The following is a 25,944-nucleotide window of genomic DNA, read 5'->3' as shown; positions in this document are numbered from 1 at the left end:
AATGCGTGTTTATTTTAAAATTTAATACACCATCCATCCTTACTGGTCCAAAGCAGTTTACAAACTTACAATTAAAAAGAATGCAACAAAATTGAAAAGAATGCCATAAATAAATAGGAAAGACCTACTCATTTATCCCAGACACATCTTGTAAACCGCACTGAATTCTTTTTAAAATTTGCGGTATAGAAGAGAATGTACGGTAAGGTATCATTCACCATACCTAGTCACATATAAAAGTGCTCAGGGAGGGGAAAAGGGGACAGCAAACCCGTGACTCAAAATCCAAAAATCCACTACTTCAACAAAACTTCACATGTTTTTTTTGTAACAGGTCTCTGCTCAAATCTCCTTTGATGATTCATTCCATAATTTTGGTGCTAACCTAAAAAAAATGTGTGTTCTCGTGTTACTGTCCAATATGCTTTAGAAACAGAGCAATCTGCAAATTTGTAGAGAAAGAAAGTTATACAGTAATACTATTACCCAGCAGAAAGGCTAAGATGGACCAGCCGCTATGGGACGCAGATGTGAGACCCTTGAGCAGTGAATCTCTAAATTCCTTGTAAAGAATCAGGCCTGGTCAAGCAAGGAAAAGCAGGCCAAACAAAACCATGGAAACTATGCACAACATGGACTGTGTGAATCTGCAGACTTCTAGCAGCCTTCTCTTACTGACAGTTTCCAAGCCACAGATGGGCCAATTTCAGAGTAAGCACTTGAGGACATTGGTACAGCATCAGTGGGCATCAGATGAGACCAGCACAGAATGGCAGAAATAATTGCATTTGCCTTGGCCCATGGAAACTTGGACATAAGCTGGTCAGCACGTAAGCATAGAAGAATGAGGAACCAAGAGAGGGTGGGGGCCACTTGGGAAAGACAGAGGTCATGCTCAGATGACTTTACTACAAAGCCCCCAAAACATGGTGTTGGAAACAAATAAGGCAGGTGGCTTTCGGCTACCACCCAAAGTTTGGAAATGGCATGCGTACATGCTAATGATGTACGTCAGTAAAGGGCATAGCCAGTTAGGAGAGTAAATATGAATCTATGGACAATCAATTAAAATAGTAATTACGCTTTCAAGATAGCTGCCAATCATATTAGCCTAGCACTAGTATAATGGATTTGTAAAAGGATAAAGTAGTTGGAAAAAAGGAACTTAGTTAGAACAGACTTGGGGCTCCTGGACAAGCATGCATCTGGGGGTGCTGTTTCTGCTCCCACAATTGCTGTATTTTTTTGTGATGTATTTCATGTAAGCTGCCATTTGTTTTATTATTAATTAAACTTAAATAATTACATTACAAAGCAACTTTGTTGGTGTCGAGGTCATTTCGTGAAGGGCTAAGCAGCTGGCTGTTCAGCTACCATATTTTTCTCCATTTCTCCAGGAAACGCTGGACAAATGACCCCACTGTTCCACCTCCAGCCTTGCCTTGTTCTGGCCTCAGCACTGCCCCCACAAAGCCTCCTCTCTTCTTCCTGATAAGCTCCAGCCACTTTTGGAGGGCCTAGAGCAGGGATGTCCAACCTTTTGGCTTCCCTGTGCCGCATTGGCCGAAAAAAATGTTTCTGGGGCCACCCAAACACTGCAGCAAGACAGAGGAGGGAACCGTCAAGATGGTAAACACCCGGGGGCAGCAGAGGAAAACACTGTATCGCCCTAGACCGGGGCCGCACAAAATACTTCACGGGGCCACATGCGGCCCTTGGGCCGCAGGTTGGACACCCTTGGCCTAGATCATGTGCGGATGTGTATGATGTCATCCGCGCATGCTTAGAGGTCCTTTAGATGTGAGCTTGGGTTTTGGAAAGTCCGTTTGGTAGCCTGGACAATCCTCTAAAAAGAGGACATGTCTGGGTTTTTCTGAACATATGGTATAAGACAGGGGTAGGCAATTCCGGTCCTCGAGAGCTAAAGCCAGGTCAGGTTTTCAGGATATCCACAATAAATATGCATGAGATAGATTTGCATCTCAAGGAGGCAGTGCATGCAATTCCATCTCATACATATTCATTGTGGAGATCCTGAAAACCTGACCTGGCTCTGGCTCTCGAGGATCGGAATTGCCTACCCCTGGTATATGACACTTTTAATACACATGCTTGAGATATGTGCTTTTGAGATTTTTTTTCCATTACTATTATACTACTATAACTTATGTGAATGGTTTGGTTTTAACTTTATTTTTTTTTTTAAATCATGAATCCACAGACACGACACACGCTTTTCACAATACCCCCAAACGTCGGTAATTTTTGGTCATTAAAAGCCAACACACTTCGTTTGGAGAATCGTCCAGAATGCTTATTTAAATATTAATGAACCAATTTTTACAACCATTTTGATAGTAATAAAGTCGTTGTATTATATTTGCATGGCAGAGTCGGAGTGTGCTAGGACACGGGTAGGCAATTCCGGTCCTCGAGAACCGGAGCCAGGTCAGGTTTTCAAGATATCCACAATTAATATGTATGAGATGGATTTGCAGGCACTGCCTCCTTGAGATGCAAATCTATCTCATGCATATTTATGGTGGATATCCTGAAAACCTGACCTGGCTCTAGCTCTTGAGGACCGGAATTGCCTACCCCTATGCTAGGAAGCTGCGAAAAGACAACAGTGAGCCGTTCTGATAATCAGGCGGTAAAATCCTGGTACGCTAAACCAACTAGAACCAGTTTAGCGACAATCGTTAAAAGCAGGGTAAATGTTAAGAATCCGACCCCTCAGTCATTGCGTCTAATTGCGGTTGCTTTTTGCCTAATAATTGGGCCAGCCCAGAGATTGGCACGGGGCCAGGGGTCCAAAGTCCCTCCTCGAGGGCCGCAATCCAGTCGTGTTTTCAGGATTTCCCCAATGAATATGCATGAGATCGATGTGCATGCACTGCTTTCAATGCATATTCATTGGGGAAATCCTGAAAACCCGACTGGATTACGGCCTTCGAGGAGAGCCTTTGAGATCCCTGCACGGGGCGGAGTGCTCTCGTTGGTCCAGAACCCACCAAGCAGGGATCTCAAAGTCCCTCCTCGAGGGCCGCAATCCAGTCGGGTTTTCAGGATTTCCCCAATGAATATGCATTGAAAGCAGTGCATGCACATCGATCTCATGCATATTCATTGGGGAAATCCTGAAAACACGACTGGATTGCGGCCCTTGAGGACTGACTTTGAGACCCCTGCCCGGGGGAAGGGAGTACAGGAGGGAGGGGACACCCTAGATCATCTAGTCCAGTGGTTCCGAAACCTGTCCTGAAGGACCCCCAGGCCAGTCGGGTTTTCAAGATAGCCCTAATGAATATGCATGGAACAAATCTGCATTCCTGGCATCTCCATTATATGCAAATCTCTGTCATGCATATTCATTAGGGCTATCTTGAAAACCCGACTGGCCTGGGGGTCCTCCAGGACAGGTTTCGGAACCACTGATCTAGTCCATGGGTCTCAAAGTCCCTCCTTGAGGGCCGCAATCCAGTCGAGTTTTCAGGATTTCCCCAATGAATATGCGTGAGATCGATGTGCATGCACTGCTTTCAATGCATATTCATTGGGGAAATCCTGAAAACCTGACTGGATTACGGCCTTCGAGGAGAGCCTTTGAGATCCCTGCACGGGGCGGAGTGCTCTCGTTGGTCCAGAACCCACCAAGCAGGGATCTCAAAGTCCCTCCTCGAGTGCCGCAATCCAGTCGGGCTTTCAGGATTTTCCCGATGAATATGCATGAGACCTATTTGCATGCGCCGCTGTCATTGTATGCAAATAGATCTCATGCATATTCATTGAGGAAATCCTGAAAACCCGACTGGATTGCGGCCCTCAAGGAGGGACTTTGAGACCCCTGCACCAAAGGGTTAAGTCCGCCTTGCACGCAGCGAACGTCGACAGCGCCCTCCGAACTACAAGTCCCTGCACGCGCAGCGGCAAACGTGGTGGGCAGCCGAAAACGGCCGCCCGGCAGGCGGGGCCCAGCAGCGGCGGTTCCCCGCCCAGCCGCGTCACGCGCTCACTTCCTGGAGGCCGGGTCCATGACTAGGAGGGGCGCGGGCTGCGCAGCGAGGAGCGCTCCGGCGGAAGACGGCACGAAGACAGGCGGCAGGCTCCCCCCCCCCCTCAGCGACCAGTGAGTAGCCTTCCGCGCCGCGCGACCCCCCACCCCCCCTCGCCCCTCAGACTGATGGAGCCGGCCAGCCCCGGCCGTTGCGCTGGGTTTAAGGTGCGCGAGGGAGGAGGCGGAGTCGGGAAGAAGTTCTGGTTTGAATTGGGAGATTGCGGGGTTGGAGCCATGCCGCGCTCTTCGGGCCTGGACGCTCTCCTGCCTGGAATAGATAGAGATGGATTCATTTATTTATTTATTTTTTTTTGGGGGGGGGGGTCGGGATTGTGTTGGGGAGAATCTTCGCCTTCTTTGGCTTGTTGCAACTTTTAACTTTTCGGTTCGCGGACGAGGCTTTAGGGTCCCTTTTCCTGTGTGTGCGGTAAAGTCGAGGACGCGATAATCACTTTCCGCTCGGCGACTGGTCGGGGATGAGAAAGAAAAACACACTTTTTTTTTCCGGGAACGTTGGCCGAATTCGGGGAGAGAACTTAGGAGGAGTTACGAGAGTGTGGGCTGAAACGTTCCCTGTCCTCTGTGACGTCATAAAGGCTGCTGCGGTGATGTCATAAAGGCCTGGCAGCTGGAGGGTCAAAGTCCCTCCTCGAGGGCCGCCATCCAGTCGGGTTTCCCGGATTTCCCCGATGAATATGCATGAGATCTGTTTGCATGCGCCGCTGTCATTGCATGCAAATAGATCTCATGCATATTCATTGGGGAAATCCGGAAAACCCGACTGGATGGCGGCCCTGCTGGAGGGACTTTGACACCCCTGACCTACAGTAGTATGTCCCACCAGCTGCTGGGAACGATTGATGCCTGCCCCAAACGAACCCCTTACCAACTGAGTTAGTAGAATCAAAAAGATATTTGCCTTATTTCCTTGGTTTTATTTCTAATATATTACCCTTCCCAATAGAAATGGAAGGGACAAGAAAGCTTACGATGTCTCCGATTGCCTTACGAGGTCTGCTCAAGAATACAACCCAAGCTTTGTAATCTGTTTGCACAGAGCAAAGTGCTGATTGTTGGTTTTTCACTGGTAGACTGGCTAAATAAACTTTTAATGGGAAGGCACAGGGAAGCTGGTTTATACCCAAGTATGCGGCAAAATAAACATTTTCATATATATTTACAGTGAGGTATAGTATAAGTACAGTAAAACTCAATATAGATACAGCATAACTTCCAATATCAACTGGTTGTAAGTTTTATTCTTTTTTTTTTTTTTAAAGGGGTTTTTTTTTGGGGGGGGGTCTTTTCCAGATAAGCCCCGCCACTAATGCAAAAAGTGCACGGGCGAAAACTTAAGCCATGCCACCTTATAAATTATTAAACTATTGAAGCCCTCCGAGGAAATTATTCACATGTTTTGAATAATGACTCGGGGGGGGAGGGTGGGGTTTAAGGGGGGGCAGAGCCCCCCCTTGTATATCACTTTCCCCAAGTATTCATTTAGTATGGTGTTAGCTAAAACTGTGGCGGGGGTTAACTTTTTGGTGGGGCTTATCTGGAAAAGATCCTTTTTAAAAAAAAAAAAATTATAGTTTATCATGAAATAAACATAATACAAGTTAGATGATATGTGTTAAACAGGTGAATTGTAGAGCAAATATTAATTCTTTAACAACTGCTAACAAAGTAAGTACGACACTGAGAATACATAAATCTGATGAATCTAGTAAACATGTATATTGAACATTATACATTTAGTTCTGTAGGTACTGGAGAAGTGACTTTTGAGTTATTACAATAGTTTAGAGGAAGTCAAGTTTCCTTGATTAAGAGATTGGGCTTACATGGATGTCGTTGGTAGCTTCATATTTCTTAATTTGCACATAGATGAGTCCACCATTTGGTAAATGTGATTTTTGTAGTATCTTCCAATGAAGGATAATTAGGTGAGATGCCAGTGTTGTCTAAATGTTGAATAACTTTGTGTGATTTTATGAGATAGAAAGGTCAGGACTTGATGATCTGAGAATTGCTATGTCATAGAAAATGGGACTTAATTTCCAACAGGTACTATTGATATGATTCTGTCTCGAATTTTATTCCAGTAAGGTTGTGAATACTGTAGTTGCATCGAAAGAAAGAGAGACATGTCCTCTGTTTTCAGATTGCAAGACCAACATTTGCCAAGCTCATCTGAAGAGGAGATATTTTGCTCTCATTAAAGGAGTCCCGTATACTTTATGTTGTTTGAAAAGAGGATTGTGCAAATGACTGCCAACATTGAGGGTCGTAAAGTTTAAGACCATCGAGTTTGCCAGTCGACTTTTGCCTGAGGGAATATTGGGCGCTTGTTCCCAGCCATACTCTTGAGATTTTCAGCATCTTGACTCAAGCATTTGTTGTAGCAGTAAGGATTGAGGGACGGGGAGAGGGACCTTGGGGTGATAGTGTCCGAAGATCTAAAGGCGAAAAAACAGTGTGACAAGGCAGTGGCTGCTGCCAGAAGGATGCTGGGCTGTATAAAGAGAGGCGTAGTCAGTAGAAGGAAGAAGGTGTTGATGCCCCTGTACAGGTCATTGGTAAGGCCCCACTTGGAGTATTGTGTTCAGTTTTGGAGACCGTATCTGGCGAAAGACGTAAGAAGACTTGAGGCGGTCCAGAGGAGGGCGACGAAAATGATAGGAGGCTTGCGCCAGAAGATGTATGAGGAGAGACTGGAAGCCCTGAATATGTATACCCTAGAGGAAAGGAGAGACAGGGGAGATATGATTCAGACGTTCAAATACTTAAAGGGTATTAACGTAGAACAAAATCTTTTCCAGAGAAAGGAAAATGGTAAAACCAGAGGACATAATTTGAGGTTGAGGGGTGGTAGATTCAGGGGCAATGTTAGGAAATTCTACTTTACGGAGAGGGTGGTGGATGCCTGGAATGCGCTCCCGAGAGAGGTGGTGGAGAGTAAAACTGTGACTGAGTTCAAAGAAGCGTGGGATGAACACAAGATTTAGAATCAGAAAATAATATTAAAGATTGAACTAGGCCAGTTACTGGGCAGACTTGTACGGTCTGTGTCTGTGCATGGCCGTTTGGAGGAGGATGGGCAGGGGAGGGCTTCAATGGCTGGGAGGGTGTAGATGGGCTGGAGTAAGTCTTAACAGAGATTTCGGCAGTTGGAACCCAAGCACAGTACCGGGTAAAGCTTTGGATTCTCGCCCAGAAATAGCTAAGAAGAAAAAAAAAAAAAAAATTTTAATTGAATCAGGTTGGGCAGACTGGATGGACCATTCGGGTCTTTATCTGCCATCATCTACTATGTTACTATGTTGTTTTTTTTTACATTAGCTAATAATAATAAACTTTTTTTGTGTGTATACCGCCATACCAATGAGTTCTAGGTGGTTTACATCGAGAAAAGCTAAACAATCAGCAAATCATATAAATGCACCACAAATACATATCATAATACAATACTAAAACAATTAAGATATGAATTTATCAAACAGATAGGTTTTCAATGCTTTTCAAAAAGCATGATAAGATTGAGCTTGAGAAATTAGGGTACTCCATCAGGTATTCATTTTAGTAGCCTGGAATGCTAAAGTTTGATAAAAAAATCTTGTGTAATGACAAGCTTTGGGTGATGGAAATACAAACCAGTAAGATTTGCGAGTATTCACGTTTGTCTATGAAATTTAAAATGAGGAACAAGATCAGCTGGAGCTAAACCAAATAATACTTTAAAGCAGATGCTAGTGACAATCAAGCTTTCTAGTCAGTGGCAGACTGTTAATATTGTATTAATTAAATATTATATGATCACATGTGTAATGATAGATATTGCCCTGCAGCAGTGTCTCCAACGTGAAGTCTCTGAAGTCCTCCTTTGTAGCTCTTAAACAGTTGGCTGAAATGCTTTTCAAGTCTTGTAAATGCATCTGTAACATCGTGAGTGGGGTGAAGGCTTGTACACAAACAAAGATGCAAACTCGGAAGGTAAAGGAAAATTCTTTATGAACTCAAAAAGGAAAATCCTGCATCCTGTTACTTCACGGGGCCGGGAGTACAATCAACAGTCTTTCGGTTCAAAAGTCCTGAAGTGGGCCTGTGGCTGATAGGACCCAAGACATGGACTGTGGTTTGTAACAGCCACTCCCCAAACACAGTCTGGTAACATTCTCCCAACAGCAACTATATTGTCCCCCGATGAAGGCTAATTTAATAGCTGAAACGCTCTAAAACAATCTGAGCATCGGGCAGTTCTTAATCTATCAACATTGGTCCTGGCTGGGAAGCCATTAAGATAAATGTTGCTGTTCTCATTTCTCCTTTTTTTTTATTACGCTTTATTACATAATTTTGATAAATTTATAAAGTTATTTTAGTTAATAGATTTAAAATTTGCATCCTTATTCAAGCTAATTGATAGTCTCTATTTAAATAAATTTATCAATTTAGATTAATAAATTAATAAAAATCTTTTGAGGTAGGAAAGAGGTTTGAAGTAAATGATTACATCATATGTATTCAGGATGAAGACTTGAAATAACATCTAAGTTATAAGAGGTCTCTTTACTGAGAATCATGCATCCTTTATGATACTTCAGCCTCTAAAATTCAAATCAAAACAATGATGTTAGGGTAAAAATTGTGTGCTCAAAATAAGTTTCTATATGTGGGTTATTAGCAAATATAGCTTTTACAAATAGGAAGTTAGGCACTAAATAAAAATTAAAAAAACAATAAAAAATTTTCTTTATTAATTATCCCTTATACCCCCTTTTTTTCTTAACATTCTTCCTTCAGCCAGGTAACAAGGTCTGGTCCTAGTCAGGTTCCCAAGTATTCAGCAAGTAAACATTTTGCTTACTTCAGCCAAGCGGAATGTCTAAGGAGTATGCTGGGTAAAGTTATCAGACATCTGGATTTCACCGGACAGCTTTTCAAAACCCAGCACTTTGTCCAGGTTTTGAAAAGCTTCCAGCTAGCAGCAACGTCGGGACGCCATCTGCGCGTGCGTGGATGCAAATTGGTGACGTCACGCCAGCACATGCGCAGATGCCATCCCGGCAAACGAACAGGTTGAGGGGGGCGGGACTGGGGGGGGGCATGACTCGCGCAGAATGGGGCAGGGCTGGGTGGGCCTGGGGGTGGGACCATGATCCAGATTTTCATTACATTAAATCTGGTACCCCTAATGCTGGGGCCACCTCTGGACCTCTCTAACCTAGTCCTGGTGCTGTCTCTTATACTTCCTGGTAGCTGCTTCCCTGACTCCTTCCTGTGTCACTTCCCCCTAAGAAGGAGCTAGCTATGTTAATAAGGTGGTTCTGATATTGTGAGGGGAGTATCCAGGAGGGGCAGTGACAGTGTCCTGTAGACTCCTTCACAGTATCGTACACTTCTCCCTCGTTATTCGTGGGGGATAGGGGCAGAGCCGGACCGCGAATGGCGAAAAACCGTGATTATCCGGCTCTGACCCACCCTCACCTCCCTGCCACCTTCCCGGCCTTACCTGATGGTCTAGAAGGCTTTCGGGGCAGGAGCGATCTTCCTACGCTCCTGCCCCGTGCAGATCGCCATGAGGAAATGGCTGCTGTGAGTTCCCGTAGTCTCTCGAGACTACGATGGGAACTCCCTACAGCCATTTCCTCATGGCGATCTGCACGGGGCAGGAGCGTAGGAAGATTGCTCCTGCCCCGAAAGCCCTCTAGACCACCAGGTAAGGTTGGGAAGGCGGCAGGGAGGTAAAAAATATGTGTTTTTTAAATTTTCCCCCCTCCCCAGAAAAAAAATCGCGATTATGTGAAATCGCGAGTGCAGAAACCGCGAATGGGGAGGGGGAAGTGCATTCGATCTTGCCTGCTTGGATATTGCACTAAATGAAAAAATGATTGCAATTGGCCATGCACTGATGTAGGTTGACATAGGACAGGAGTAAAACCTACTATGCCTGCATCATGTGTACAATTCAGGAAATCACGAAAGACACATCTATTCTCACTGTAATCCAAGGCACGAACTCTATATTAACTGATTGGTTCTACTGTTATGAATCCTTATTAATTGTATGTAAGCCGCAATGATTCCTTGCTAATAATTGCAGGGTATAAGAAACGGTATGGTACATATGTACAGACATAGGACAGGTCAGAGGTCAGGACTCATATTTAGATGCATATACACTGCAGCAATATGACAAAGCTAGAGTAGTAATTGACAGTGTAAGCTTGAAATCAGTTGGCAGCCCTTGGAGCATTCTTGTATTCCTATTGTGGCCCTTTGGGGACCGCTGCCCTACAGAAATGCCAGCCCCATGCACACAACATAGCTGGGCATTGGAGTTAAAGTTGATATGAGCTAGCCGTGACCTTTTAGACATCACCAGCATGCAGGCCATGGCTTACAGGCACAGATGTTTGGCAATTTAGCATCTGTTGTGTAGTTTTTGTTTTTGTTTCTGTGCCAGGGACAAAGACCTCGTTCTGGGCCAGCCCAGTGGCTCAGTACCATGCTGAAGTCTCCAGTTTGATCCCTGGGTTTGGGGGTGGGAGGAAGGTTCTGGGACATCATTGTCATTGCTTAAAGGCAATGGTGGTTGGATCAAGGGTTCTGGAGGAAAACCCCCCTGATAGTTTGAATAATTCATGGGAGCAGTGAGTAAGAGAATTACATTTGCAGATAAAATTATTCAAACTTGTGCATAATGAGCCATTGCAGGAAGTTTTTGCAAGAGTGGGCATCTAAATGGCAGATGAAATTTAACGTGGGCTGCACAATGTTACGTTTTTTTTTTATTAGGATTAGTCCACAATGACTCCTAGATCCTTTTCTTAGGTAATGCATTGAAATCTTTTGTTCAGTGTTCAGCAGTGGCCAAAACAATAAGAGAATGTTGGGAATTGTTAGGACAGGAATAGAGAATAAAACAGAATTTCTTAATACCTGATGGTGTTTTGACCATTCTATCTTTTCTGGGGGTTTTAATTTTTTCTTTCATTTCATTAGTTTCTAGTTATTCAGAGGATTCTGTGTAAAGATAGTCATCTTGAGCTGTTAAGTGTGTCTGGGTTTAAAAAAAGGTTTGGACAAGTTCCAGGAGCAAAGTCCATAATCTGCCATTAAGGTAGACATAGAGAAAGCTAAAGTTAGAAGGGAAAAGATTCCATACAAACATAAGGAAGTTCTTCTTCACCCAGAGAGTGGTAGAAATCTAGAATGTTCTTCCGGAGGCTGTTACAGGGGAAAACACCCTCCAGAGATTCAAGACAAAGGTAGACAAGTTCCTACTGGAACAGAATATGTGCAAGGTAAGGCTAGACTCAAATAAGGCACTGGTCTTTGACCTAAGGGCCGCCATGTGATCGGACTGCTGGGCACGATGGACCACTGGTCTGACCTAGCAGTGGCAAATCTTATGTTCCTATGTTATCTCTGGGATCATTGGCATCGAATCTTGTTACTCTGGGATTCTGCCAGGTCATGCGACTTGGCTTGGCCATTGTTGGAAGCAAAATACTAGACTGGTAATATTAAGATTACTCTGAGCTGACCCGAGGGATAAGGGAAGTAATAAGAACGAGAATAGCCATACTGGATCAAACCAAAGATTCAACTAGCCCAGGGGTGGGCAACTCTGGTCTGCCGGAATCCAGTTGGGTTTTCAGGATTTCCCTATTGAATAGGCATGAGATCTAGTTGCATGCACTGCTTTCAATGCATATTCATTGGGAAAATCCTGAAAACCCGACTGGATTCCAGCCCTCGAGGACCGGAGTTGCCCACCCCTGAACTAGCCTGTATCTTGCTTCAATAGCAGCCAATCTAAGTCACAAGTACCTGACAGAATCCCAGAGTAACACATTTCCATGTTACCAGTCCCAGGGAAAACGAGTGGATTTTCCCATGTCTACCTTAATAGGAGATTATGGTCTTTCCTCCACTTCAAGACCTTGTCCAAACCTCATATGAGAGGAGTTCATCCCTTAATCATTTTGGTCCCCCTTCTTTGAACCTTTTCTAATTTTTCTATACTCTTTTTTTTTTTTTTTTTTTTTTAATACGGAATACAATACTCAAAGCACAGGTTCTCGGGACATACCCAGCCAGTCAAGTTTTCAGGATATGCATGAGATAGATTTGCATAGAATGGAGGTGCATGCAGATTTCTCTCATGCATATTTATTGTGGGTATCCTGAAAATCTGACTGCCTAGGTCAGGGCTAGGCAGTTCCGGTCCTCGAGAGCCACAGGCAGGTCAAGTTTTCAGGATATCCACAATAAATATGCATGAGATAGATTTGCATCTCAAGGAGGCAGTGCATGCAGATCCATCCACTTGCAGATACATATTCATTGTGGATATCCTGAAAACCTGACCTGCCTGTGGCTTTCGAGGACCGGAATTGCCTACCCCTGGCCTAGGTGTTTCCCAAGGACAGGGTTGAGAATCCCTGACTCAAGGTGAAGTCACACCGTGGAGCAATACAGAGGCCGTATTCTCTCTTCTTGCCTGTTTGCTTTTTTAGCTGCTGCCACATTTTCCTCAGTGGTGACTCCTAATGTGTAACCTAGCATGGAGGAACTAATGTATAATTTGGGTTCCCTCTGCTGTTTAGCTGCCCAGCCTTCCATCCTAAGATGTTCTTATAGTTTCACAGCTGATCACACAGGTGATTTTTCAGCTTTGAATAGTTCTCATGTCGTCTGCAAATCTGATCGCTTTGTTCATTGTCCCCTATTTCCAGTTATTTATAAATACAGTAAAACTTTGGTTTGCGAGCATAATTCGTTCCAGAACCATTCTTGTAATCCAAAGCACTCGTATAGCAAAGCAAATTTCCTCATAGGAAATAATGGAAACTCAGACGATTTGTTCCACAACCCAAAAACTCTAATACCAAATACTATACGTACTCGTATTGCAAGACTTTGCCCGTTTAGAACAGTCACTACACTCTTGCAGCGTCGGAGAGAGAAGAACCATCGGCTCGGTTGTGAGGTGTGTATACTATATGTACTTGTATTGCAAGACATTCCTTGTATATCAAGTTAAAATTTAATAAAATGTTTTGCTTGTCTTGCAAAACACTTGCAAACCAAGGTTTTACTGTATATTAAAAAGCTCTAGGACTAGTTATTAGCATTTCTCAGTGGGGTTTTATAAGTATAGCGCTTTAGAAGATATATAGGTTGTTGAAGGGGGGGAAGTTTATTCTTCTCCTTTTATACCTATTTTGATTTTCTTTTTTGATGTGTATTTAAATTACAAGAGATGTCTTCCTTCAATTGTGGGCTAGATGGATATTTACCTTATGGTTAAAATTATTTCTGGATGATGTATAATTTTCTGTGAAATCCATATCTTATTATGTTTAAATGGATGTAATATGTTGAAAATACTTAATTAAAAAAAAAAAAAAAGCTCCGGTTCTAGTACAGATATTCTGGACACATATTGCCGGGGGCAGAACAACAGATCCTTGTGGTACTCCACTATTAAGTTTTCTCCAATGAAATAATTGTTTATTTAACCCTGTTTTGTTGATTTAATTTCAGCAATTACATATCAGAACATCTATAATAAGACAGAACATTAATTTTACATTAATGAAATATCAAGGCAATATAAATTATCTTGTTAGCCCATGATAAAAGGAAAAATGATTCAAGATGAAAAGAAAATAATTATGTCAAAAAATTTTAACAGTGAATTAACACATCTTGTACAGCTTCCTTATTATCTAGCTCAGTGGTTATACAGTAACTTTTAATTCCTCTTTAGCAGACAAAAAGTTCAACAGCTGACTTGTGTCAAAAAAGGAATAATATTTAGCCTCAAATAATACCACACATTGACAAGGAAATTTCAGCACCAAATTTGTGTCTAGAGCCAAAGCTCAATGCCAGAAACTTCTGGCATCTCTGTGTATCTCTAGACTAGTGGTTCCCAATCCTGTCCTGGAGGACCTTCAGCCAGTTGGGTTTTTGGGATAGTCTAATGAATACAAATCTACCCCATGCATATTCATTAGGGCTATCCTGAAAAACCTGACTGGTTGGTGACCCTCTAGGACAAGGTTGAGAACCACTGCTCTAGACCAGGCAGGTTAGGTTTTCAGGATCTCCACAATGAATATGTATGAGATGGATCTTCATGCACTGCCTCCTTGAAATGCAAATCTATCTCATGCATATTTATTGTGGATATCCTGAAAACTTGACATGCCTGTGGCTCTAGAACAGTGTTCTTCAACCACCGGTCCACAGAAATTTCCTGCCGGTCCACAGGGCCAACACGTGCATCAGGCCCAAAACAGTGTTCTACAACTGCCGGTCCACGGTGCGATCGATGCGGCGTTATCTTTGAGCCAGCTCCCTCTTCCTCACTGATTCAGTGCACAAAGCCACGGGCAGTGGCTCCTATGGGCATCCTGCGCCTGAACCGGAAGCCTCCTTTCTGACGTTGCAACGTCAGAGGGAAGGCTTCCAGATGAGGCAAAGGACTTACAAAGTGCAATTAGTACTATTATGGGGGCGGGATCTGGCCCACGACTTAGCCCAGTGGTCTTCAACCGCCGGACCACGGACTGATGCCGGTCCATAGAATAATTCTTTTATTTCTGCCGGTCCATAGATGTAAAAAGGTTGGAAAACACTGCTCTAGAGCAGTGTCTCTCAAACGGTGTGCCTCAAAGAGATTCCAGGTGTGCCACGAGAGATTCCAGAATTTTACTTTATTTTTAAAAATTCCCTAGAATACACTAGAATAGATGACATGTATGTCGTGTATGCAAGAGTCTGTCAATGTTATCAGTGTGTGTGTGTTTGTAAGGATACAACCACCCAGACAAGCATCGTTTTTTGACGTGACTGATCCTTGAAAACTAATGGCAAGTAATTTTTGTTTTAATTTTTTTTAAAAAAGTACTTATCCTAACTTGAGCAACCATTTGGATCTTCTTATCCTTGCAAACTTGGATTTTAAACTCTGACAGAAATTAAATTGAATAAAATAGAACGACTGCAGATAGTGGATGATGAAATGCGTGTTTGCCAACATTACAGGCATGGACCATGGCGATTGCATACTATCCCTAAAAAGACCATGGGATGAGCATAATCAAATTTTTTCCTTTGATCTGTGAAATCATTCTCTCCTCACACAGATCTTTCTACTCATGGATTATCTGTTCCATTCTTCAGTCCCTTAGAAAAGAATTAGAAAAGGTTCAAAGAAGGGTGACCAAAATGATTAAAGGATGGAAAGGGACAGGGATTGGGACTTGTATACAGTACCACCTTTCCCAGTCCCTAGTTTATTTTCTTAACAAAAATGATTAATCCCTTATGACCCCGGGGTTATAACCCTTGTTCTGGATTAGTTCATCTGTGTTTGCTTCTTGTTCTGTACACACTAGGGAATAATTCCAGAAATTAATTTCTATTTGTGATGTATGTTAATCCTGGATTGTCACCAGAGCTCCACTGACGCATAATCCGGTATTGCTCATGTTCAGGGTAATTTGTTCAGGGGTAAAACACTTGTAAGTGCAAGATTAATTTGGAACGGTCTCACTGATCTCCAGTGTGGGAGACCCAACGGCATTGAGTCTAGGCAGATTGGTATTCTCTGCCATGTTACATGAGTATTAGATCTTCACATGTTTGCCTAGACTCTATTTTATATGGGGGTTGGGGCAGAGTTCAGTAAAAACCACCCAAAGTCAGGTGCTGGGATTAGGTGTGCCAAGTGTAAATACTGTATTTTTCGCTCCATAAGACGCACCTGACCATAAGACGCACCCAAGAATTAGAGGAAGAAAACTAGAAAAAAATCATTCTGAACCAAATTCTCCCTGCCAGGCTCCCTGCCAACCTGACACTTCTTGCCAGGCTCTGCACCGTGTCCCCCTCCCTGTCAGGCTCTGTCCCCTGTCCCCCCCTCTGGTGGTCTAGTGCTAAGCCAGGGCCGGCAGGCCTAGTGGCAGTCAAGCAGGCCTAGTGGCAGGCAGGCCTAGAAGCCTAGTGACAGACAAGCAGGCCTATGGGCAGGCAGGCCCCCAACCCGAGGCAAGCAGACAGGCAGGGCGCGGTTTTTGCTTGTTAGTTTGTGAGAAGTTTTTCAGATAAGTAATTCTTTCTTTTTTCATTTTTTGTATGGTGATTTTTGATTTTGTTGTGTGTTCCGGGGGGTCTGGCTGGCAGGGTTTGTTTGGGGGTCACTCAGGTATTATTGTTTGAGTTATATTTGATTCACTCACTGGTTTATTGATTGATTGATTTATTGGATTATTTGGAGAAAGGTTGCTTTAATTTTCAGCACACTTAGGGTGCTCGATGATGGTGTGGGGGGTGGAGGCTTACCGCCTTGACCCAGAAGTGAAGTGTCGGAGCTGGACTCCTATCGCTGATGGTTCACACTGAGAGCACCCTTCACATACATTATAATCACATGATTTTGTTTGTGAGCTGTGAATAAAATTTAATTTCCTGAGTGTCCTCCGAATAAACCCTGATGTGACTTGGTTTGCCTCGTTGCGTTATTGCTATAGTAGGATTTTTGGCAAAATTTGAGTGTAATTGTTGTGTCTTCTAGTTTATATGGCATTTCAATAGTAATGACCTTATTTGCATGGCTGGATCGGAGAACGAGCAATCCTACAGAAAACCATAGGGTGAGCTGTTTTTTGCATTGGATCGACAAATCCGATCGTCGCAAAACCAGTTCAGCGATGATTGTTTGAGGATTGCTGATTTTAGTGTATTTAGGTCTCGGTCCTGAAGTACCCCCTTGCCAGTCAGGTTTTCAGGATATGAATGTGCATAAACTTGATTTGCACACTGCCTCCATTATATGCAAATTTCTTTCAAACATATTCATTGTGGATATCCTGAAAAACCTAACTGGAAAGGGGATACTCGGGACCAAGTTGAGAAACATTGACCTATACTGACTCTAGTAGAGAACTGTGGCGTCCAGGTCTAACAGTACAGTGTTCCCCCGTGAATTCACGGTTCGCGAATCGCGGACCCGGTCATTCGCAGTCTGCTCCGACTGCCTCTTCCTGTAGTAAAGTCGGGCTACACCAATCAGGAGCTGTGTGTCAAAGCAGCTCCTGATTGATATAGCCCGACTTTACTACAGGAAGAGGCGGTCGGAGCAGACTGTGAGAATTTTCCTTCACCCGCCGGCGCTCCAGCTGCCCTCTCCTGTCTCCCCTGCCTAAAAAACAGGGCTGTGGAGTCGGTAGATAAATGTTCCGACTCAGACTCCTCAGTTTTTTGTACTTCTGACTCCGACTCCGACTCCAGGTACCCGAAATTTCCTCCGACTCCGACTCCACAGCACTGGTTAATTTTCAGATCGTTAAAATGGAATGTCAAGTTGAGAGAAATGAGCATTTTCGACACCACCTTCTTTTTGCTTTTAATCAAGGTTCTAAGGCCGCAGAAGCTGCCCGCAACATTTGTGCTGTGTATATAGTGGGTGCTATAGCTGAAAGAATCGCTCGTGATTGGTATGCCAAGTTCAAAAATGGAGTCGGTAGATAAATGTTCCGACTCCGACTCCTCAGTTTTTTTTGTACTTCTGACTCCGACTCCGACTCCAGGTACCTGAAATTTCCTCCGACTCCGACTCCTCGACTCCGACTCCACAGCCCTACTAAAAACCATATTTGTGGTTTTTCAAAATTCACGGGGGTTCCTGGAGCGGAATCCCTGCAAATTTTGGGGGAGTTCTGTATTTTACAAAAGGCTCTGCCAAAATGTTTGTGGGTTGTTTTTTTGTGAAATACCTATAAGGATGCTCAGGAATGCAGCAGCTCAGAGTGAGTAACCATTTTACAGAGATATATGCGTTCAACGTGGCACTTCCATGTGGAAGCTTGTAGTTGTCCCATTTAATAAACCTATATGTATATCTGCTGCCAATGAAGCAACCAGGCCACAATGTTTATTTATTTTTTTTTCTTTGAGGCAGAGAATTGAGGAGACCGATTCCCTTTAATTTATAATGTACATAGAGCTGTGGCTGGAATGAACAGTCTTTAAAAATTTCTGTATGCTTTTCAGCTGGTATAATACACCAATAGGAGACTCTCTTCCCCCCCCCCATAAAATTGTACCCCCCCTTTGTAAAACAGGAAATACACATTGTTTCTTTGTCTCGCCCAAACCATGCCCTCAGCCTATCTCCTTGAAATCTTTGCAGGGTGTGGATCTCCACATGCAAATAACAGCCTTCTGAAATTGCCAAGTATGCAAGATGTCTAAATGCCACTATTTTTTTTTTTTTTTTTTAAAGATTGTAAACTGTTTAGACCCGTTGACTGAATTAGGCAGTATAGGAAGTTTTAATAAACTATTTACACATGGGGATGCTTCTAAAATAATCTCTGATGTGAGACTCAGATTTGGGTAAAACTCCAGGCTCATAAATAAACTGAGTGGCCTGGGATGGACATAGAGGTGATGGACTGGTATAGAACAGAGGGCAGTGTGTAAATGGAATTTGCTCCGAGGAGAGAAGAGTTGATCTGTGGAATACCTCGAGGATTGGGGCTGGAGTTGATGCAGCTTAACATTTCCTCACGTGATTGCAGAGGGATTAGTAAGAAAGTGTTTCATTTTTCCAGTCGATTGTAAGGGTTACAACTAGAGAATGACACGGGGACAATTTTTCCCCCCCCATCCCCGCGGGAACTCATTTTCCCGTCCCTGCAAATGCTTTTCCTGTCCCTGCTCCGTTCCTGCAAGCTCCGTCCTCATCTGTACAAGCCTCAAACACTTTAGAATCATAAATAACAACAATCTAGAGCTCAGATTGTGATGTCATAATGCCTCATTCCACCAATGCCTAAGCTCCGTTCTCATAAGCCTCACTTTAAAATCACAAGTAGCAACATTCTAGAGTTCAGATTGTGATGTCATAATGCCTCATTCCACCAATGCCTAAGCTTGTTCTCATAAGCCTCAAACACTTTAAAATCACAAGTAGCAACATTCTAGAGTTCAGATTGTGATGTCATAATGCCTCATTCCACCAATGCCTAAGCTCCGCCCTCATAAGCCTCAAACACTTTAAAATCATAAGTAACAACAATCTAGAGCTCAGATTGTGATGTCATAATGCCTCATTCCACCAATGCCTAAGCTCCGTCCTTATAAGCCTCAAACACTTTAAAATCATAAGTAACAACAATCTAGAGCTCAGATTGTGATGTCATAATGCCTCATTCCACCAATGCCTAAACTCTGTTCTCATCCGCACAAGCCTCAAACACTTTAAAATCATAAGTGTTAGAGGCTTGTGCGTTTAAGACAGAGCTTACAGAAATGGGGAAATTGAGTTCTGTGGGGACGGGGACAAATTTGTCCCCATGTCATTCTCTAGTTAACAACCCAGTGGGTGAACTAGTACTAACAGCTGTGGTTCGATGCTCAACGTCTTCAGGGTGCAGCAAGAAAGCAAATGACAGCTTAGAGTGGATCACGATGAGTTAGACTGGTCCAACTAACCAGGAATTAAAACATAAATATACATTTATAATAAGAATGACTAGTTGAAGCCATAGAGGAATAATGAAAGCACCCTCTTGTAGGTTGTAAGATTTTGAAAGACAGGTGGTTTTTTTAGGTGTTTCCTAAATAACCTGTAATGAAGGTTGAACCTAATTTGGGGGCGATTTTATTAAAGGTGGGTTCAAAAGTGGCCTCATGCGGGTCCAATTTGACACGGACTAGAGGACATGTAATGAAGCTAAGGGGGGACAGGTTCAGGACTAATGTCAGGAAGTTCTGCTTCACTCAGAGAGTGGTTGACACCTGGAATGCCCTCCCAGAGGAGATTATGGCGGAATCGACCGTCCTAGGCTTCAAGAGCAAACTAGATGCATATCTCCTTAAGAGAGGCATGTAAGGATATGGTGGACTATAAATTAAGCCAGGTGTACACCTGGCAGGGCCTCCGCGTGTGCGGATCGCCGGACTTGATGGACCGAAGGTCTGATCCGGAGAAGGCAGTTCTTATGTTCTTATGTGCTGAGGTTGCTCACATTTCAGCTGGAAAATGGCATATTTATCCATTGAATGAAAACAATTCTCTGTAAAAATAAAAAAAAAATTACCTATCCAGCAAAGTTTTCTCATGTGAGCAAAAGTTCTTTTTTTTTTTTTTAAGAGTGAGCTTATTTAAGGGATTTAGGGATAAAGTATCATCAAAAAGAATCCCTAAAATCCTGATTTCTGATGCAAATTTATATTCCTTACCTTGTATTCTGATGGAATTCTCCTGTAGAGGGTTAAATTTATTTCTTATTAGGAAAAAAATGTTGGGGTTTTTTTTCCTACATTTAATTTTTGATGATATTTTTGCCGCCATCTTCTTAAGATAATGCTAGAAAAGATCTTTTTTATGACTGTTCAAGTAAGAGAAAAATGGGAATTAACTTTTATCAACAACATAACCAGGAGAGAGACGACAGGGTGATTTGGTTTTGATGATCTCAGGTTTGGTGGCAAATACCAGAAGATAGCTAGGGTCCATATTGGAGAGGTATTTCCTGGAAAGAGGATGTGGTGATACTACTAGACGGGTCATTGGTGAGACCTCATCTGGAGAACTTACCTCCAAAAGGATAAATAATGTAAAGGTGGTCCAAAGACAGGCCACCATAAACCCTGTGAAGTAAGATGAAAGGGTGGGAAGATAGAGTAAACAGCTGTGGGTGGAATGGAAGTTCTGGGACAAGAGCTCATTATGGGCCCCTTTACAAAGCTGTCTTAGTACAGGCATGGCAAAAGGGACCCTATGTGAAGCTTAGAGTCCCTATTTTTTCTCTTATGTCCTATGTGAGGGTTAGTGGAACACTATAACGCCAAAAAAAATTCAAGAAACCTCTAAGAATAGACATTCAATACAAAAAAACCAGGTTTCTACAACACAACTTGGAAGTTATGTCTGTGTTGAGAGGAAAGGTCTCAGAAATCCTGCTCCGTTCAATGAATGAACATTGGATTCTCGTTCATCGACCAAAACCTCTCACTCATTCATTTAAATCATCTGTATTGTTATATTGTGCTCAATAAATAAATTTTATCAGCAAAAAAGTGCCCTTATCTTAAAACTTCCTCTAAAGTGCAGGCGCCATTGTTTGGAAGTTAATGCTATAGCTGCTAATATTTCCATTAAAGACTCCCGCCATTATTGATTGGCGAAACAGGCCCCGTTGGGCGAATACTTTACTGCATACCACACATTGCACTAAGGCACTTTAGAGGAAGTTTTAAGATAAGTGCACTTTTTTGCTGATATTTATTTATTGAGCACAATATAACAATACAGATGATTTAAATGAATGAGTGAGAGGTTTTGGTCGATGAACGAGAATCCAATGTTCATTCATTGAACGGAGCAGGATTTCTGAGACCTTTCCTCTCAACATAGACATAACTTCCAAGTTATGTTGTAGAAACCTGGTTTTTTTTTGTACTGAATGTCTATGTGAGGGTTAGGACTTAAGAAACAACTAGGGAAACGTCTCTTTACGCAATAAGGTGGCGGATACACGAAGCGACTTCCCGGTGGACATGCTGGTGGCAAAAGTGGTAACTGAACCAAAGGAGAAAGAGAGAAAGGGGTTTAGTAGAGCAGTAGGCCGAGAGCCACGATTCGGATCCTGCCTCTGCCGCGAACAGTCCTTGGGAACCCTGGCTTTCTCAGGTTCTTGGCCTGCGGATCTACTAGGCCACTCGATCCTGGGCCAGTCTCTTTTTATCCACCAGTAACTTCAACTGGCACATCAACAAAGTGACTCGGGTGTTCCTTTCCCAAAGATTATAATCCGAGTGGATATCATATTTCTAGATACTTATCACCAGTATACGGTGCTGGGTACTTCAGTAACACTGTAAATATGTTATTTAGGATCATTAGCTGCAGAGAAGTGAAATTAAAAACGCAAATTTATTTAATTTCGTTTTCTGTCTCGCCATCCCTAAAGAGCTCAGGACGGGTTACAAGTTAACATAATATAATAATATACCATAGTTAAAGTACAAGTTGTTTGTATTGTTTTTTTTCTGGTACAAGTTTTTATCCTAACGCGATACATACTAGGGATCTAATACCAATATCTGCAATAGACAGTTTACAGCAGGGGTGCCCACACTTTTTGGGCTTGCGAGCTACTTTTAAAATGACCAAGTCAAAATGATCTACCAACAATAAAATTTTAAAAAAACACAAAGCACACTGTACACATAGAAAATGTTAATTATCATTCTTATTCCAGGGTTTTTCAAAGAGGTCAAAGCAGATGACTCTATGCACTATCACCTCAGTAACAACCATACAAAAATAGACAAATATACCCCCCTCCCTTTTTACTAAACCACGATAGCAGTTTTAGTACAGGGAGCTGCGCTGAATGCCCAGCGCTGCTCTCGACGCTCAAAGGCTCCCTGTGCTAAAAACCTCTATTGTGGTTTAGTAAAAGGGGACCTTAGTGTAAAATATAGACAGCAGATATAAATTCAGACACATTTTGATCACTAAATTTTAAAATAAAATAATTTTTCTTACCTTGTCTGGTGATTTCATGAGTCTCTGGTTGCACTTTCTTCTTCTGACTGTGCATCCAATCTTTCTTCCCTTCTTTTAGCCTGTATGCTTCCTCTCCTCCAGACCTCATTCCCTCCCCCAACTTTTCCTTCTTCTCTCCCTTCCCTTTCTTTCTCTCTGCCTCCCTTTCTTTTTTTTCTGTTTCTCTTCTTTCCTTCTGTCTTACCTGCCTGCCCTTTTTCTTTCTTTCTCCCTGCCCTCCCCCAAGCCACTGCCACTGCCAACGGGGACCAAACTGCCATCGGGACCAGGACCCAAACTGCCACCAATAATAGGCCCGAAAGCCGCCGCCGCCCCAAGCTGTCCCTGCTTCGGCCGACCAGCATCGCGATCGACCTATTGGGGGAAATGCTGCCGGGTCCTGCCTTCGCGGAAACAGAAAGTAGGCAGGACCCGGCAGCAAGAAGAGGAAATGCTTCACTAACCTGTCTCCCGCCTTAGCCCGTAGCGAACGCTTGCTTCAGGGCTCTCAACATGTGCGTGCCGGCCTTCCCCCCCCCCCCCCCGGACATAACTTCCGGTTTCGGAGGGAAGAGAAGAGAAGCCGGCACGCACACGTTAGAGCACGGAGCATAAGTTTGCTACGGGCTGAAATCTCCAATCCGGGTTTTTTTTTTAATGTTCAGCAGCGGCGGCAGCAGATGACAGCTGGGTGGACCGCCCAGCTAAAAGGCCCTAGGGAGAACACAGAGGAAGGCTGATTGGCCCGGTAGATCAGGACGGCAACACGAGTCTAGCGATCGACTCACGTTGCCTTCCTGAGCTACTGGTCGATCGCGATCGACGTGTTGGGCACCCCTGGTTTACAGGTTACATTTTCACAGTTACAGTGCAAGATATATATATATTTTTAAAAATTCTTTATTGATTTTTAATCAAAAACAGTGTCATACAAATGAAAGAACAAAAGATATTCCACTATTATCTATACAGGTAATATAAATATAATTCGATAATTGCAAGATTTTACCATGCAAGTTTTTTTGTCCTGTTGCGACACATACCGAGGATCTTGTATCAATATAGGAAGTAAATACCAGGAAGTAAATTGGGCAGTCCAGATGTCTTCTGCATCTTGGTTTCTATCATGTTCTGTGTGTGTTAATCCATACGTGAAGGTAAGCACGGGTTGTGACTTTGAGCTCTGACTTTGTCTCCACCAGGGATGTCTTTTCGAAAGGTTGTGCGCCAGAGCAAGTTCCGTCACGTCTTTGGGCAGGCAGTAAAGAACGACCAGTGCTACGATGATATCCGCGTCTCCCGCGTCACCTGGGACAGCACCTTCTGTGCCGTCAACCCCAAATTCGTGGCCATCATTGTGGAGGCCAGTGGTGGAGGGGCATTCCTGGTGCTCCCACTCAGCAAGGTGAGAATGCAGGGGTAGCGTTGGATGAACAGTTAACCTGTGTAACTTTCCTAGAGAGCTGTAATGGGCAGTGGGAAAAACCAGAAGTGGGGGTTCAGACTGGGGGTGTACTAGCAGAGGTGTGTGTTGGGGGGGGTGGGGCAGAGTAGGAATGAGGTGCTTGGTGTTCTAACCTCTTCCTGTTGGCTCTTGTTAGACTGGGCGCATCGATAAGTCATACCCTACTGTTTGTGGGCACACAGGACCTGTCTTGGATATTGACTGGTGCCCCCACAATGATGAAGTCATCGCCAGCTGCTCAGAGGACTGCACTGTTATGGTAAGGAGTAGAGGTCACAGAGGCGTGACCTGCATTTTACTCTAGTATAATTGTTTTTAAGATTTAAACAAATAACTTGGGTTTTTTTTTTTTAGTTTTGCCTTTTATGGGTTTTTGTGCGGCTCTGTTTGAATCGGATAATTACCAGTGTGGTCCTTGAAGTCTGCCCAGTAAGGGAGCTAAAATGAAACAGTCTGTGTCCCGCAAACTTTTTTATTGCTCCCATACGCTAAAGGAGCAAATGTTTTTTCTGTGGCACACCCACAACCCCGCCCTGCACGAACCTCGTCTCGTTTTCCTTGAGCTCAAGGCCCTGTCTACAGGGCCTCCGAGCAGGCGCAGACGTTGGTGTGATGACATCGCACGCATGTGCACAACGTTAACACGTCAACCGCGCATGCTCAGAGCTCGGAGAAAACGAGACAGAGAGGAGAGGCATTTAGGAGCATAGTAACATAGTAGATGACGGCAGATTAAGACCTGAATGGTCCATCCAGTCTGCCCAACTTGATTCAATTTAAATTTTTTCTTCTTAGCTATTTCTGGGCAAGAATCCAAAGCTCTCCCCGGTACTGTGCTTGGGTTTCTATTGCCGAAATCTCTGTTAAGACTTACTCCAGCCCATCTACACCCTCCCACCCTCCCCAGCCCATCCCCCACCAAACGGCCATATACAGACACAGACCGTGCAAGTCTGCCCAGTACTAACATATTTTTTCTGGGGTTGTACTGGTGCAGGGACTGGGGTTGACATCCCGTATTCTGTGCTTCAGGGGTCACATTTCTTTTTGGGCAGCGACTTCTAACTTTTTCTTGCTGGGTTGTTTGCCAGTGACTTCTCCAGAAATTAACAGTCTGTCTCGCTGCTTGTGGGCACAGGTGTGGCAGATCCCTGAGAATGGACTCGTAACACCTCTCATGGAGCCTGTGGTGACGTTGGAAGGACACTCGAAGCGTGTGGGCATTGTCACGTGGCATCCCACGGCTCGCAATGTGCTTCTCAGTGCCGGTAAGTTACAAGCCTACTGTTGTGTGTGTAATGGGGGGGGGGAGACCTGTACCTGAAAGAAAGAGAGCCCAAGTAGGAAAGGATGGAGCACTAGGGTCTTTGTAATCCTGTGAGGTGGAAACGGAGAGAAAAGCAGTGATATGGCCAGGAATCCCATGCTGATGGCGTGAGCTGCTGGTGGTCACTTTCGAGCCAAACCGAAGTGGTCCTGCAGGAGCCATGTTCCACTAGAATCTCCCCATCCCTGAAATGTCCTGTCTAAATTAGATTGCAGGGACTGTCTATTGTGTGTTAAGATGAAACTAAACGAGAACAAAACAAAACTACTTTGGCTCGGTCCAATATTAGACCATTTACCCACCTCCATTCCATTGTCCTCTGGTCCCACACTTCAGCTTGAGTTCTCAAGCAAAGTTCTGGGCATCATCATGGACTCCTCACTATCCTTCAGTGACCACCTCCACTCCTTGGTAAAATAAAATGCTTCTTTAGCCTTCATATGCTGAGGAAAGTGAGATCCTGTTTCCATCAAAAACACTTTGCCGTCCTTGTACAATCCATTATCCTCTCC

The 25,944-nt window shown here is 43.6% G+C and overlaps 1 protein-coding gene across 1 annotated transcript in view; it reads left to right on the top strand.

Annotated features, from left to right (window-relative positions):
- Window positions 1-3,980: 3,980 nt before the first annotated feature.
- Window positions 3,981-25,944, top strand: part of CORO1B (coronin 1B) — a 43,183-nt gene continuing 21,219 nt past the window's right edge. Inside the window, exons 1-4 of the mRNA XM_033920308.1 lie at window positions 3,981-4,129; window positions 23,843-24,045; window positions 24,242-24,364; window positions 25,244-25,373. Of these exons, the coding sequence (XP_033776199.1) occupies window positions 23,845-24,045; window positions 24,242-24,364; window positions 25,244-25,373 (454 nt within the window). The 5' untranslated portion in view covers window positions 3,981-4,129; window positions 23,843-23,844. The remainder of the gene's footprint in view (window positions 4,130-23,842; window positions 24,046-24,241; window positions 24,365-25,243; window positions 25,374-25,944) is intronic.

The sequence above is a fragment of the Geotrypetes seraphini genome, chromosome 14 (assembly GCF_902459505.1).
Source record: "Geotrypetes seraphini chromosome 14, aGeoSer1.1, whole genome shotgun sequence".
NCBI classification, from domain to species: Eukaryota; Metazoa; Chordata; class Amphibia; order Gymnophiona; family Dermophiidae; genus Geotrypetes; species Geotrypetes seraphini.
This window is presented reverse-complemented; position numbering and strand designations above follow the sequence as displayed.